This window comes from Mesitornis unicolor, unplaced genomic scaffold (genome assembly GCF_000695765.1).
Source record: "Mesitornis unicolor isolate BGI_N332 unplaced genomic scaffold, ASM69576v1 scaffold34291, whole genome shotgun sequence".
NCBI classification, from domain to species: domain Eukaryota; kingdom Metazoa; phylum Chordata; class Aves; order Mesitornithiformes; family Mesitornithidae; genus Mesitornis; species Mesitornis unicolor.
Genome location: NW_010166372.1, coordinates 1 through 15,920, shown reverse-complemented (window position 1 = coordinate 15,920; position 15,920 = coordinate 1). Strand labels below are relative to the sequence as shown.

The window sequence follows — 15,920 nt, the reverse complement described above, 5'->3', positions numbered from 1 at the left end:
GAAAAGACCTGGGTAGCTCTGTAGCTATGTGCACCAGAACAGGGAGAGGGCTTTTCTCAGGCTTGCTTTTGGAATGTAGCACTCAGTCCTGTGGTCTCCAGTGCTGGAGATGCTTGGTGGCACTTCCCAGCCAACAGGAAGTGCTAGCAGTCAGTGATTGCTAATTTTAGCAGCCACTTTTTAAAGACACGGTGTCAGTGGCGTCCGTTCTGTGTCTGCAAGCAGGGGCTGCTCTGGTGGCAGTGTTTGAGGGTGGTGATGGGTGTCCTGCAGGGCTCTGCATGTGTGAGAGTGGCTTCCTTTTGCATGAACTTGCTTGGCTGGGGTGTGAACTGGGTGACCAGCAGTCTGCAGCTTAAGTGATGTTTCTGCTTCCTTTGCAGACCTGGGAAGGCTTCGGGATCGTTGTCTGGGTCTCGGGGCACTGCCTGCCGGAGGCACTGGAAGTGGATTGGTTCCTGGTCATGCCCGGTGGAAGGAGGGGACCCAGCCGGCAGCAGCTAAGCCGTTCAGCTTTGCCTTCTCTCCAGACGCTGGTTGGTGGGAGCTGTGGAAACGGTACCGGTTTGAGAAACAGGTAGGGGTGTAGAGACACCTGTGGCTAGGATAGCGTTAAAAGCCAGCAGCCTTGATCCACTCTGAGCTCTGTGTGGGAGTGTGGCTTTGTGGTTAAAGCCAGGAACCTCAAGCCCTCTGCTGTGCCATTAGGAGATGGCCCCTCCAAGAGGAACCATGCTCAACATGACAGACCTCTTCCAGCTCTGCTGTGGCACATGCTTCCCTCTGAGGCCCCTCTCTTGACTTCGTGCATTGTAATCAGCCCCGTGGGGAGGATTGTGGAGTGGTCTCTGTCACCCATCACCACTCACCATGGCTGTAGCAGCCAGGCGTGGAAATCACACAGTGTTCAGTTTGTCTTTCCCTGCAGCAGATCCCAGTGCAGTGAGTCCTAGCAGATTGTCGGTCCTTGTCTCTCTTACTCGCTTGCCTGCAGTACCACAGGGAGTTAGTGTGACATGTCAGTGCTGTGAGTCCACCTCCTACGTGATAGGCATCCTCCTGCCCTGTCTTTCTATATTTTGTTTTAGCTCCGCTGGTTGCAGATGAAATTAATTCTCACAGTTGAAAAAACTCATCTCCATTTTCTGGGGAAGTTGGGGACTGAAAAAGGAACATACATCTCCACATTTGGCACAAAGGGTCCGGTGTTACTTCCTTCCATACAGAAGTTATCAGACCAGAGAAGCTATCTGCTGCATGTTGAGGCCCTGATCTACTTGGTATAGGTTCATCCTTGCAGAGTAGAGATATCCAAGCCATTCAGCTTTGGCCTTTGAAGCCTTCTCTGGCTGGGACAGATGAATGGATGGCACAATCTTAGATTCTTGAGGAATAAGTGACTGTGTTGAGACCATGAAGTCAGTGCCCCAAGGTCCTGGGGGAACATCACTTATCCTGGTTTCAGTCAGACACAGCATAGTTTTATGTGTGAACTTCCTCCATCAGTTTAGTCTGCTGGAGCTTTTAGCTGTCATGCTCTTTTCTGAAGGCTAGGAAAGAAGGAAGTGTGAGAACAGTTGAGATGTCAGCCTCTGGGAAGTGGCTGAATGCCTCCATTCTGTTTTGTAGTTACCTCTCTTCAAGAGAGGAATTATTAGCAGAAAGACAATGGGCACTTTGCAGTACTGGAGAAGGAGGCTGGGTGCTACTGTATGTCCTGGTGATGAGTGGAAGGAGCCAACACTAAGTACTCAGTCTGGCACAGAGTCCTCAGTGATTTTTGCTTGGAGTTGCTTCTTCACTCTGTATTTCTGTTCCTCCATCTTCAAGCTTACTGAAATATTGCTGGGGATGTTACAGCACCTCTGGCAGATCAGTCTGTCTAGAGAAGTTGCTGGATAAGGGTTTTGTCTGAGCTAAGAAGATGAAGCTCACCACCAGTCTTGTGCCAGAAACATGAATGCAGGACTGCTGCCATTCTCCTCTAGCAATGCCCAGTCCCAAATGCACAACGCCAAGCATTCTCTGTCCTGGAAAATGGTAGAGATGATGCAGAATGTTTATTAAATAAGTGATACCTGTCTGCTTCAGGAATGGTAGTGCCATCAGCCTCTCCGCACCTCCGATCACAGCGCTGATTACTCCAGAGCCTGTACGTCACTGCCGGATCCCTGAACTGCCGTTGGATGGGAGCCTTCTCTTTGAATTCCTGTTCTTCATCTACCTACTAGTAGCCCTCTTCATCCAGTACATCAACATCTACAAAACCGTCTGGTGGTACCCATATAATCACCCTGCTTCCTGCACCTCATTGGTGAGTTCCCCATCAAATGCTGTCACTTGTGCTTTGTCATTACACAGCTTCTTTCCGTCCAGAAATCACCAAGCATTTGACATTAAGGGGGTGAAGGGGAGTCCATGTGCACCCCCATCAGCAAGGGCCATGTCATCCCCCATTTTACAGGGGAGAAAATACATGGAAGGAGAGAGAGAAAGAGAGAGGTGTCAGCACGGCCCCTTCAGTGGAAATGTCTTGCAGATACTTGCATGGCCTAGCTAGCCCCTAGGGTTTGAAACGGAGTTGAGACTCCAGGAGCCTGCTGTGGGTGCCCCTTCCCAGTAGAAACAGTGGAGCTTGAGAAACAGGAGGAGATGGTGGAAGTCGTCATTAGGATTCACAGCAGGTCTGCAGCAGAGTAGTTGGGGAGAGGGTCAGATCTTCAGCTTATTTAAACTTTCTGGTCTCCTCAGTTTCAGTCTTCTTCCTGGCCCAATAAGCTGCACAACGTGGCAGTGACCTGTACTGCCTGAGTCAGCAAAACCTCATCTGAGTGAAGCTAGCATCTGAAGGGGTCATTCCATTTACATTGTGTCTGTGCTGCTTGGAGGCATGAGGTGGTTCTTTAGTTCACTCTACCAACAGGTGGTGCTGGTGTTCCAGTTATCCAGATACTGGTTTCCAGTCCTGCAATGTGGTGCTAGACACAGCTTTCTTCGCATAAAAAACATTCTGGTTTAGGCTCCCTACCTGAAAGGATTTAATGGTCATATGTTTGTTCCCATCAGAAGTTAAGCATTCTCGATTACTCAGAATGTCCTTGAAGTCCCAGACAGCAGCGCTCAGAGTCTGCTGCTAACCATTCCAGCCAGAGCACATTTGATGGCTTCACTGAAAAACCGTAAGGGGTCCAAGAGCTTTATCTAATTTGATGCAGCCAGAGCCAGCATTGAGTGTTTAACACAGATCTATGGCCTTTGAAGATGACATTTCTCAGATCAACTTGATTATCAGGGAGCACTGGCCACTGCAGACCATTTCTGAGACCAAGAGCTAAAGTGGGCTGGTGTGCTCACTCTGGGCTCCATTTAGGCTGCCTTTGCTCTGGTTGCTTCGTGGCTTTTCCCAGAACTTGCAAGCTGTTCTCCATAGTAGGATCCTGGTCCTAGATGTCCCTTTGACCCCCAGAATACCTGCCTGAAGGGTGGGTTGTGGGTTTGTTTTGTTTTCAGTGGAAATCTCTCCATGGGAAGGAACCTCCATGTGGGGAAGATCTTCTGGAGATATTCCTGTGTTACTCCCTTCTACCTCCTCCCCAAGAGAGGCTTGAGAAATGCTTTGCTTACACAGGGTCCTAACGTGCTCTCAGCAGCTAGCTCTCCAGTCCCACCCCAGCTGGGTGGTCTCAGAGCCCCTTCTCCTGGTGAAGACCTTTTCTTTTTCCTCCTTCAGAATTTTCACCTCATTGACTACCACCTGGCGGCGTTCATCACAGTGATGCTGGCACGGAGGCTGGTGTGGGCCCTCATCTCTGAGGTAACATTCCCTCTCCTGCCTGTAGTCCTGATTGCAGAACCTGACCATCCATGGCCTGAGAAATTTCTGCAAGGTGGATAGCTGGAGGGTTTCTTCCCCTGGAACAAGTCTGGACATGAAGGACGAAGATTTTGGGGATGCTTTTCTGCCTTGGAGTTTTCTCCTTGAGCCTATTCATGTCCTGCAGTATTGGGTAGATCTGTTGCCTCTGCAGCTAGAAGGAGATGAAGTGGTCCCACTTGCTTCCTTATCTGTGAGTTGGGTAGCAGAAAGGCAAACAGGGAGGTTAGCCAAGACTGGAAGAATGAAAAGGAGACGAGAGGGAAAGGGTCAGGAGGAGGACGTCTGAGTACACCAAAGTGAAAAAAGAATAGCTGTTAGAATTGTTTTTCCAGCCCTGGTTACTCAATAACTCTGAGACCCTGGTCATGTCGCCTCAGATTTTGAGCCCCTTTCTGTGTTTGTGAGAGCAGAACCAGGCCAAATGTATGTTTGAGAAAGGTCGTTTTGAGGAAAATGGAAGCTCTGTCCACTGAAATGGTTAATACAGCTCCAGACTAAGCAATAGGTTTTAAAATATATAAATAAAATAAAGGAACAGTTATGTCCCATTGAATAGGTGAATAGAGAAGATGAGATCTCTGAAGTTCTTTTTTCATCTCTGATTACTGCCATTTTCATTTATGTTTGCATCCTCTGTAAAATTTCCCACAGACTGAAATTTTTTTGCATTGAAACCTTCCATAAAAGTTTTTTGAATATCCCATCTATTGGCTCTAACCCTTAAAAATCTTTCCATAGTTTAGTCGCCTTCTCCCCTCTGGAAACTGGAACAAGCTTTCTTGCTGTCCTTTTGAAGGTGGTGCCTACTCTCTAGACTGCAGCCTGTACATCCAGTAGATGAGAGTGGTGGAAATCTAGTTTTGGGATTGCCAAGGGGCACCATCTCCTCTTCCCTCAGCTGAGAACTGTGACATTCCAGTTCTTTAGGGCAATGAATGCTGAGACCTGATCCTTCTAAAGGAAAGAGCAAGAGGAAATGCTTTTCAAGCTACCTTGGACTATCATCAGAGCAATAAAGGACTTGAGCAAAAATATTTTCTCCTTTGCAGCTCTGAATTTTTTTTAAGGCCCTATTTTAGTCGCATCCTACAACTTGTGCTTAATTTAATCTCTTGGATTCTACCAAACCTGAATAAAATCAAAGGCATTCACCTTTGTAAGAGAGTCAGTCTCCTACTTCCGTGAGGAAGAGGGCAGCCCCCCCCTCTTACAGTGCTTCCTGGCACCCCTATCCCTGCTCCTTTTCTACAGGCACCCCCTGTGCTCATGTTCTAGCACAAGCATTACTGAGCTGCTGAGTGTTTCTTTTCCATTTGCAGGCCTCTCAGGTGGGCGCGACATCAGTAATCCACTACATGGTGCGCCTGGTGCTTCTCACCCTCTGTGGATGGGTGCTCTGCTGGACTTTGGTCAACCTCTTCCGCAGCCATTCTGTGCTCAACCTTCTCTTCCTGGGCTACCCGTGAGTGATACCACCTTCTTGTATCTTCAGGGCAGGGGTTAGCATAGGTGCTCGGAGGTGGCATGAACCACTGTGGGAAGTAGAGCTGTTGGCTGTGGTCTGCCCTCAGAGGACATGCAGCCGAAAAGTCTCCTCATCATATAATTAAAGGGGAGGTAGGCCAGGGGATGATATGAGAAGGTGATGCTGAGCTGATGAAGCATATTGCCTGCAGCGTGCTCTTTGCATGAGAGACCTTTACTATGACTGAGAGACTGAGCCACTGGGATCACTGGTTCCACAAATAAGATTTAAAGAAACTTCTCTGCACAGGTGTCTCGCAGGAGTTGTCTCTTTTCCCCTGGCCTCTCAGCGGAGAGAAGAGTTGGCCACTAGCTTCTGGAGTGAGGCTTCCTACGTGGTGTCCCTCTCATAAGGGCCAGCATCTGTTGAGAAGGTTCCCCATGCTTCATGTTGGGATGGCTGTCATTTCAGCCCTCTTCTTCTTTCTGTCCCTGCAGGTTTGGTGTCTACGTTCCTCTGTGCTGCTTCCACCAGGACAGCAGAGCACAGCCCCTGCCTACGGACTGTGGTTACTTGGTACAGGACCAGATGGTGGATGATGGGTCTTCAGCTGTCAGCAGCCTGGTCAAACCCAAAGATTTCCTCTCGCTTCTGTGGGAATCTCTGAGAGAACAGTTCAATAATCCTACGTCTATCCCCACCCACAGCTGCCCCCTCTCCCCAGATCTCATCCGCAATGAGGTGGAGTGCCTAAAAGCAGATTTCAACCGCAGGATCAAGGAAGTTCTTTTCAACTCTCTCTTCATCTTCCCTGCCACTGTGTTTTGTGAAGGTAGCTCTTGTCTGTCTCTCTCTGTGCCCCTGCCCACTGTCTCCTTCTGAATGTTGTGTGAATTGCTGCCAGGCTGGATTCCTGGTTAATTCCCCTTTTCTCTGTCTCCCCTTTGGCAGCCCGGATAGCGGAGCATGGCTGCATCCGGAGTGCACTAGTACTGCTCCTGGTTGGCGGATAGGTACTGCCATAAATGTGATGCACCTCTAGTCCCATCACCCCACTTACTAACTCCCCTTCTCCCACCCCCTGTCCTAGGCAGATGGATAGCTGTGTTCTTCCTAGAAAAGGGAACCTGTTGTTGCCTGTCTCAGATCCAACATCGTGGCTTTTGAGCGCTCGGATCAGAGGCTTTGGTGTTCAGCCTGTTAGAGCCAACTAGGATGCTTGTCAAGCTAAATCCAAGAACCTCTTGTCAATGTGGGGGTTGTATATTTTTTTCTAATTTGTTGTTTTTCTAACCTGTATGAGCTCTAGCTGATGTAGTGAAATGGGCACAGCCCCACAATCCATGTAGCGGTCTTGGTGCAATTGGTGCTCCTGGGCCAGTTCTGTGGCGAGCAAACCCCCTTGTCTGCTGCTGGAGAAGGAGATGCACCAGCAGCAGCATCATCCTCCTGCCCTTTCTCCTTCAGGTCAAGGAGAAGGGAATCTTGAGTGTTTCCCAAACTGTAACCCTCTGAAATTACCGGTCCAAAAGCGCATGCCTGTAAATGTGTGGTGTGGGTCTGCTGGATGCGCACGCAGTACGTCCCTTGTCATTCCTTCCCGTTTCGTGACAGTGGTGCCAAGTTCTTGCCTGGTCTCTTTGCAGAGCACTCAGTACTACGACATGCGCTGGTCCTGCGAGCACCTCATCATGGTGTGGATCAATGCCTTTGTCATGCTCACCACTCAACTGCTGCCTCCCAAGTACTGTGACCTCCTCCACAGATCAGCTGCCCACCTTGGCAAATGGCAGAAACTAGAGCACGGTTCCTACAGCAATGCTCCACAGCATATGTGAGTGTGGGGATGAGGAGGGGTTGGCATGCCCAGCAAGGGGCTGAGAAGAAATTCTAGTAGATACGCAAGTACCAGCAGTGCTCATCTGCTGAGGACACTTCTCCATTCCCTACAGTGCCAGGGGTCACAGGTACAACTGTGCTAGTCTTTCTGATACCCAGAAACAGAATTGTCTGCTCTAGAGAGCTGTCTGGGCCCCTCCAGTCAGTGCTGGTTCCTTCCCAGAAACAAATGCCAAGATTCCTCTTGGTCACTGGAGAAGTAGCTTGTGCATGGACACGGGTGGCCCCCACAATGCAGTGGGCTAGGTTCTTGTACTGGGAGCCATTTTTTCACATTGCCCAATCCGAGTCCATCTGGTGGACTTGTGATCACCTCTGTGTGCTTTTCCAGGAGCTAGGATGTGTCCCTGTGGCAGAGGCTTTGGTATTTTTCAATATGCAGCCCATTCCTGTGAACCCACGCTCAGGGAGTTGGGAGCACAGATGCTAATGCTCTGGCATTCTTTCCCCACAGCTGGTCAGAAAACACGATATGGCCACAAGGAGTTCTGGTGCGACGTAGCCGATGCCTGTATAAAGCAGTTGGGCCTTACAATGTAGCAGTGCCTTCAGATGTGTCCCACGCCCGCTTTTATGCAAGTATCTCTTCTCTTGCTTGATGTGTTACAGTTGTGGGAGGGAAGAGAGGCCCAAACCCAGCTGCAGCAGAGCAGATTGTGCAGAACGGAGTTCAGTGCTGTGCAGCAGCCTGTTGCTGCTTAACAAAGTGTTGGCAGCAGGGGCGCTTTCCCGTTGCTGTGTTACTGTGAAGTCTGGGCGAGATGGAAGCCACAGCTGCCTTGTCAGTGCTTTCTCATCATGGTGACGCAGCGCTGTGATCAGGCAGTGGCATATTCGTACGAGGGCTCTAGTTAATGTCTGCCACAAACATTTATTCTGCCCTCACTAGCTCAGTGGTGCCTGACACCATTATGTACACACCCCTTCCTACTGTCACAAAAATTACCAAAATCTGTCCTTTTTAACTGTTTCCCTGCAGTTCCTTTTTCACCGTCCATTACGGCTGCTCAACCTGCTGATTCTTATTGAAGGCAGCGTGGTTTGCTACCAGCTCTACTCATTGCTGCGCTCAGAGAAGTGGAACCATACCCTCTCCATGGCCCTCATCCTCTTCTGCAATTATTATGTCTTATTTAAGCTCCTCCGGGACCGGATAGTATTAGGCAGGGCATACTCCTACCCACTTAACAACTATGGACTCAAGGCACACTAGGCCGGCCAAAAGTGTACCCCTTCTCTTTCTCTTCCCACAGGGCAGGGAGGGAACCTCAGAAAAAAAAAAAAGATATTTTCGTACAGTTCTATTTTTTTCTTGCGGCGTTTATAAATATTTAAAATATTTTATATTTTGTATACTATTGTTTTTGTGGGGCAGGAAGGGAACCAGTGGCAATTAAATGTCGCTTTATAAACAAGGTGTTATTTTATATCTATATAAAAAAACCCAAAACAATGTGTATATACCGTATATATATATACCCATACATATATCTATGTGAAGCAACAGGATTGTGTGTGTGGTCACTGTGTCTGCTTTGCTCACACAACTGCCTTGCTATTGCACACTGTGGGGGTAGAACTGCTGGTAGTGAGGAGCTGGTCTGCTGTAGCACTTGGATAAGTGAACAGCCAGGGGAAGAAAGGAAGGAAACACGTGGGCCTTTCACCAGGATGAGCGAAGTTTATCTTGGTGACCTCAGTGCCAGTCCTGCACTGGAAACGTGCGCTGACGTGATACCAGTTTTTGGAAGCAGTGTGCAGAAAGACTGACTAAGTTACTGTCAGTCAGTAAAAGCTCTGTTCTTTCTTCTGCCCTCTGTTAGCAGGATGCAAGTAGTATTTTTTTAAAATAACAGACTCTACTTTAGCTCCTATTTCTCCTCCTAGCAACTTGAGCACCCTTACTCCAGAGACTGAACTAAATATTGAAGTTATAATTGCAGAGTAGTGTGTCATTTAGGAAAGGATTTGAAATAGCTAGCTTTGTCTAGCAGGATGGTAATTGAATATTTTAAACATCTTTCTCTAATCCCTTGAGTAATACTATTAAATTAGGAAATACTGAGCCATTTCCTTCAACCAGTAATGTTCCTCACATAAATTTATTCTTCTCAAACACTTATCAGCTCCCTTATTGCTATACAATGCATTTCAGTAGTGTTCACTCTAAGATATGCTGGAAGTGTTTAATAACTTATCAGTAATAGAGGAAATACTTTGCTTTTAAACTGTTCTTTGTGAAGCTGAACTATACTTGAATCTAGTGGAAAAACACAGTTGTGGCAGTATCACACACAGGAATTGAAGACAAAAGACAGTGTCAACCGTATAATTCATTTGTGAGTGCTGGTGACAGCTGATGGTAGGAGTTGATGCTTTATCTCAGGTAATTACAGAGGAGATGGCAATGCAATGTCTTCCATTCAGATGCCATCTGACTTAACTGTAGCCATTAGTAAAGTGCTAGCTCTGTTTAAAGAGTGGGTAAGTGGGGGGAAAAAAAAACCAACCAACCACACCAAACTGTACTGAGTTTGGGATGAACTGCAACTACTTTCTTTTCCTTCTTTCCTTCCAAGTTAAATGAGAATAAAATGCTCTTCTCTGCTCCAGCAGCCTCATCACAAGCCCAGGACACCCAATGAGGTAGGCAACAGGAGATGCCTCAGCATTAACCCCAAGCTACTCCAAAACAAACACTAATGCTTAGCTTTGATGACTCCTAGGCCTTTTCTATTTCTTGTGGATTTGGTGCTGCTGGCAGCACACAGGTACTTAGGAGTTTACAGGCTGGGGCCTTTCAATGAAATACACTACTGTAGCTTAGAGCCATGTCGAGGTTTATGTATAGCCTCATCTATAATCCATGTTTTAATTCTACCTTGATTACTTCAGGAAGTACATTTGGGATAAGAGGGTGTTGGCTTCTTATCTAGAGCAGGCTCTTTGCTGCACATGGCTTTGTGCAACACCATTCTTGCACCCAGCTTCAATTCTTGCAGTAGCTCAGCAGCATTTCCTAGAAATTTCACTTATTTGCTGATTCGGCACCCCTTAAACAGTATTTCACAGCATTACGAAGTAGTTTCTTCCACTTGGACACCTGAATGATAGTAGGCTTATACTTTAGAAACCAGTGGGCAAAAAAGGGCTCTCCAAAGCTTACCTTGGGTAATAGAGAAGTGCAACAGAAAGCCAGAAGCCTGAACGGTGGCTTTAGGTCACAAAGTTGATGAGGTTTCTGCTTCTTCCTCCCCTTGCATGTAAGGCTGAAGGTAGGTGAGACTGCTGATGCAGTGAGCACACCTGTACTTTGTGCAACAGTTAGACTGACCTTACACTGTTAGCAGCACAAGGGACAGAAGTTCAGTGACACTTCCATAGCTATAGGCTTTCTATTTTGTTCTGAGGGACTAAGTAAGGGCCAAAACACACTAATTACAGGGGTGTTAAGATCCTCCTCATTCCAAGGGAGCTTGGCATTATTTGCTGCCTCTCCCACTCAAAACAGCACCTCTGTTATATTCTGGAGCAGGAGGAATTCTGTGAGAAGGTTTAAGGGCTAGAGATTGTACCTTTCCATGCACAGTAGGATGAACTGCCCACATGCAGTCTAGTAGATGCAACTGTCTTCCATCTTTACACAGGACCCCTACAGGGAAAGAAGTCCCAAAAGATAGTTGCAGCTTCCCCTGCTGGCAAAAACACAGTGAGGAACTAGCTAGCACAGCTCGTCTCCCCAGTATAACCTGGACCACACCATAACAAACAGGGAGCAGAAATTATGTCTGCTCAGCATCAGTGCCTGCTTAGATCAGTGCTCCTCCCCATTCCTCAAATGGGCCTGCTATTAATTCTTACACATACAATCACTGAAAACAAGTCCACTGTAATACTTGGTCAAAAAGAGACTTATTCCCCATCTTGGTCATTCTGTTATGCAAGGATGTCATAATAAATAGATGGTTTTCTGGTCTGGTAACGGAACTGCTCTAGCTTCAGGCCAATCCTCAGCAGAACAGCTTCATCCCACCACTTTGCCATGACCTGGGAGAAGATGAAAGAGGCAGAGAGAGAAAGGAGGAGGGAAGACAAAAAAAAGTAGCATTATCACATACAGATGCTCTTGAAAGCCCCAGAAGACATAATTTGTTATCCCCCAGCAGCACCTAAAGGTCACAGTAAGTGACTTTTACTCCAGTAAGTATGGCATCACTGCATTTGGGACAAAGGCAGCTGTTTGCCTATTAATTACAAGGCATGAACCTTTCAATTACATGAGACCCATTTCAAGAGGGAAGGACTTAAAGATGAGAAAGAAAGAGAAAGAAAGGAAAGAGTAGTAGCAAATATTGGGTACTGATGCAAGTAGACAGGGAGACAGAGACATCTGTCTCCCAGATACCTGAAAGGTCCCTCTGCCATTCAGGAGTGAGTTACTCTGAGGCAAATCTTTTCACCCACAAGTTAAAACTTACTACCAGTACCTACCAAGTCCTCAAGTGTGCTGTGTGGAGCAGCAGGAACCTGGTTATAGCAGTTCAAAACAAAGCCAGCTGGGCATTTTGTGACCCAGCATTCACAAAGAGCCAATACTCACCTGGAAGCTGATGGGAAGCCCAGCAGTAGAATATCCAATGGGGACCACAAGGCCGGGAATCCCAGTGAAGTTTCCAAGCTGCATGAACCTAGGGGAAAAGCTGTCATCAGCATTCCTGCCTTGGGACAGCAGCAAAGTCATCCTCTTTTGAGAGAAGCAGCTAGGATCAATCTCTCCTTCTCTACAGCCTGAGCTTCTTCAGTTAGTGCAGCTGTTCTCCAGCTGTTCCCAAACTTTTGCTTCCATAGTGCAAGCAGCACTCTTCTTACCTCATGGACCGGACTGTGAAGGACATATCGCTGCTCCCAGTCAAGAAGTCAGATTCATAGATTCTTGGGGCAGTAGTAGCAACAGCTGTGGAGGGAATCACAAAATTACTGAGATTGAAAGGGACCTCAGGAATTCATCTTGTCCAACCTTCTGTCTCAAGGACCGTCAGCTAGAGCAGGTTTCCCAGGACCATGTCTGAATGGCTTTTGAATATCCTCAGGGATGGAGATTCCACAGCCTCTCTGGGCAACCTGATCCAGTGCTTAAAGAGCAAAGGAAGAGACAGGCAGTGGGCAATCTTCAAGGAACAGCTCAGTTCATTAAAGCCATGTTTGATATACATTTGTGACACACACTCATGCACCTGGAGTGCAAAAAAGCCACTGGGATTTATGAATTAAGCAGTTAGTTTCTGTTTAGAGCAAGAACATTTGCATATGTAAGTGGATGTCCAGTCCCTCCAGTGTAAATGTGCTGGCTCTGCAGCTCCTGTTTCAAGTACCAAGAAGGAGTTTCTCACTACCAGGGATATTGGCAGTAAGTATAGAAATATACAGCCAATCTAGAAATACACAGCAGTCTTTCTAACCAGGCTGCATTATCTTCTAAAGCTTGAGGCACAGTAAAGTATTTGCACAAAAGTAATGCTCTTAAAACCGGAGAGGGAAAGGTAATGGAGTGACTGTTCTTAAAATGCACCACACAGCTGTTGGGGACCAGCTCTTTGGCCAAGCCTGCCAATACCTGGTGTAAGGATACAGTTCACAGTGGTGAAGATCTCTCGCAAAAACCTCATGCTCCGAGTTCTCTGTCGATTTGCCTGCAAGCAGAGAGACGACTGTCTGACTGGGCCCTCTTGTTTCATGAGGCTCATGTCTGGTGTTGACAGACTGCCCATCAGAGCCTATGCCTTTGCAAAAGTCACCATTCCTTCAGTTTGGAATCAAGATACAGGAAGCCAATCTAAGTGGCATGTCCTCTGTGGTGCCCCACCATTCAGCATGCTTTCACAGCAGAAGGAGAATAGTTGGGTGATACCTTTCCAAATGTATGGCGAGGTTAAGGGAATACTCTACTCCACCTTTATAATTTCACTAGGTGCCTCCCTTCAGCCTCCACCACAGTATGTTCCTTACCGTAATATAATCCAGAGCTGTGAACTGGGAAGCCAAGGCCAAGTTAGCCCGAGTGTCTAAATTCTGAAAGAGAAAACATCGATCATGGCTCTCCTTGCAAGAAACTGAATGTGACAGCTCAGGAGTTCTCTTCCAGGTCAGATCTCCTGTATCATCCAACAGAAAAAACAGGAGAGCCTCAGGTTTCTCACTGACATGACACTTGTTCTGTATCAGCCAGGACAACTACTGCCACTGATCCAAGCTGTTGCTACTTACCATTTCCTGGAAATGTTTATTGAAGTCAGGTTGCAGGAAGTCCCTCATCTCACTGAGAATGCAGATTACATGCGCTACCCGCACTTCCTCCATCTCTGGAAGAGACACTTCAACCACACTGGCTCCCAAACTCTGCAGGTGCTCCACAGCTGCATACGGAACAGGTAAAGCACAGACAGCATCCCTGAGTTCACCAAACTTAACAGAGGAGCTGTGAATCCCCATCCCCTTGAGAAGTTAGAGACCCCATAGGCCATTCCAAGGAAAGCATCTTCAGTGGCATGCAGACTGCTGCAGCTGCTTCTTGTAGGTAAACGCCTCCAGCCTAACCAGGTCTCAGTATTCCACAGGGCAGGGCTAGGGGCTTGCAGACAGTTTCCTAACTCACACCCCACATTTTGGGCAAGTTCATCCCTCTCTATTCCCTCTGTTAACCCAAAGAATAGAGGTGCACTGACAATGCTTCCCTGAGCACCTGACATGACTGGTCTCCTATCAGCGTGAAGTGATTATTTAGCATCATGAGATTTCCATTCAAAGCCTCTTCTGAACCATAATGGTAGAAGAACCCAGGGGATCCTCAAGAGACCAGGTCAACAGCACAGGTTCACTAAATCCTGATGTACTTTAGCAAGGCTGAACACCAAGGTGACAGGAAAAGTGAATCTTTTGCAGTCTAAAAAGAATCCCCTTCTTTCTTTGACCTCAAGTTCTTCATAAATACCCAAGCTTGCCTATTTCACTGGCTTATGGTGCATCTCTAAGAAAACTCTACACATGCAGAAGTGTGAGTGTCTACGGAAATAAGGAGGCTGAAGAAAATTCAGGCAGACAAAGCCTGGATACTGTGAACTCTCTCAGCTTCAATGCATAGAGGGCCAGCTGCTATAATAGGCATTATAGAGTCTTTCTCCCTCATCCCCAAGTACTCACCAGGGTCAATTTTGCTTAGTCTAAAATCTGACAAAGCCACCCTAAAGGCACCATTTGGCTGATTTAAAGGAAATATCAGAAGACTGGATACATCACAAAGACCTAGCCCTGTCTTTCCTACTGAACATTATGTTGAGAAACAAATCCCTCCCTTAAAAGTCTTTACCATTAAAGCTTGCTGAGTAAGTATTACTGAGCACAGATCCCTCTTTATACAGAGATGCAGCACACTGGACTGCATTCTTCCATTGTAATCTGACAAGCCTACAACTGCTGAGCTTTTTAACCCTCAGCAGTCAGAAGGGCTTCCCTAATACAAAGCTGCTGCTGTTTGCCCCACCAGACCTCACTAAGCCTTTAAGGGCTTGAAGTGAGATCTTTTTAATGCATACATAAGAGGAGCAGCAAGTGATACCATGACATCAGGCAGAATAAAAGACGTACAGATTTTTCCTCTTTACCTTTCTCACAGATGGACAGGACTTCAGGATCACATGCCTAGAGAATAAAAGGAAAGAATGAAGTAGACTTTAGTAACTGCCCTCTTCTCCTCAGTGAGCACTCACCAAGATTTTGGTCCTCATGGAGATTTCCTTGTTCCTATCCCTAATGGTGGTGAAACACAGCCCTCTAGGACTGCCTTAGGCCACCTGCTGCAAGAGAACAGCTTGCAGGTCATACCCCTAAGGCATGAAAAGGAAAGGTCAACTTTTCCGGAGAGGATATTCTTTCTCTGGGCTGGGGCAGACAGAAAGAGTCCTTGTCTTCCTCCAGGGAAGAAATCCCGAGCACATTTGTGGGGTTGCATTACAATTGCTAAGCAGTACTAGTTTGCAAGCTCAGTTTCTACATTGGAATGATAAAATTCAGCAGCCACAGCACTGTCACCAAATGGATACACTAATTTTCCTCATTTGATCTGAAACTGATTGCCTTTTGTAATCAAAACACCGTGGCAGATTTAAACGGCTCTTAGGGAGCACCGCAACCCGGAGCATAGCGAACAGGAGCGGGCAAACAGGTGCAGGCAGTGTTAATAAAACAGGGCAGTTTGAGAAGGCAGTTCGAGAGGGCAGGGCGTGAGGGTAGGGCACAGAGAGGGCGCTGGAAATCGACCTAAATAACCGAGGACCATGGTGGCCACTCGACGGAAACTGAAGGCTGCTCCAGGTTCTGCACCAGCCAGGACTCAGACAGCTACCCAGACAGAGCCTCAGTGAATGCATGCGGCCACCCAGGTACCTGACTGCAGGGCATGCCCTGCTTTCTCACTGCAAATGACCACCAGTGGTGAATCAGCTTGTAGGAGCTGTGCCCGGGTGAAGGAACTCCTCTGTCTGGTGGCAGAGCTGAGGGAGGAGGTAACCAGGCTGAGAACCATTAGAGAGTGTGAGAAGGAGATAGATTACTGGTGTAACACCCTATCCTCCCTCTCCCAAGCTCAAGAGGACCATGTGGTCACCAAGGCTGTGGACCCCTCAC

General features: G+C 47.3%; 1 protein-coding gene across 1 annotated transcript; it reads left to right on the top strand.

Moving 5' to 3' along the window:
- The first annotated feature begins 464 nt into the window (after positions 1-464).
- On the top strand, positions 465-8,702 carry TMEM39A (transmembrane protein 39A). Its single transcript, XM_010194941.1, is given in 9 exon segments — positions 465-577; positions 2,092-2,314; positions 3,731-3,814; positions 5,197-5,339; positions 5,840-6,145; positions 6,147-6,174; positions 6,989-7,176; positions 7,696-7,816; positions 8,221-8,702. Coding segments are annotated over 9 exon segments (1,440 nt in total). The 3' UTR covers positions 8,455-8,702.
- The last annotated feature ends 7,218 nt before the right edge of the window (positions 8,703-15,920 follow it).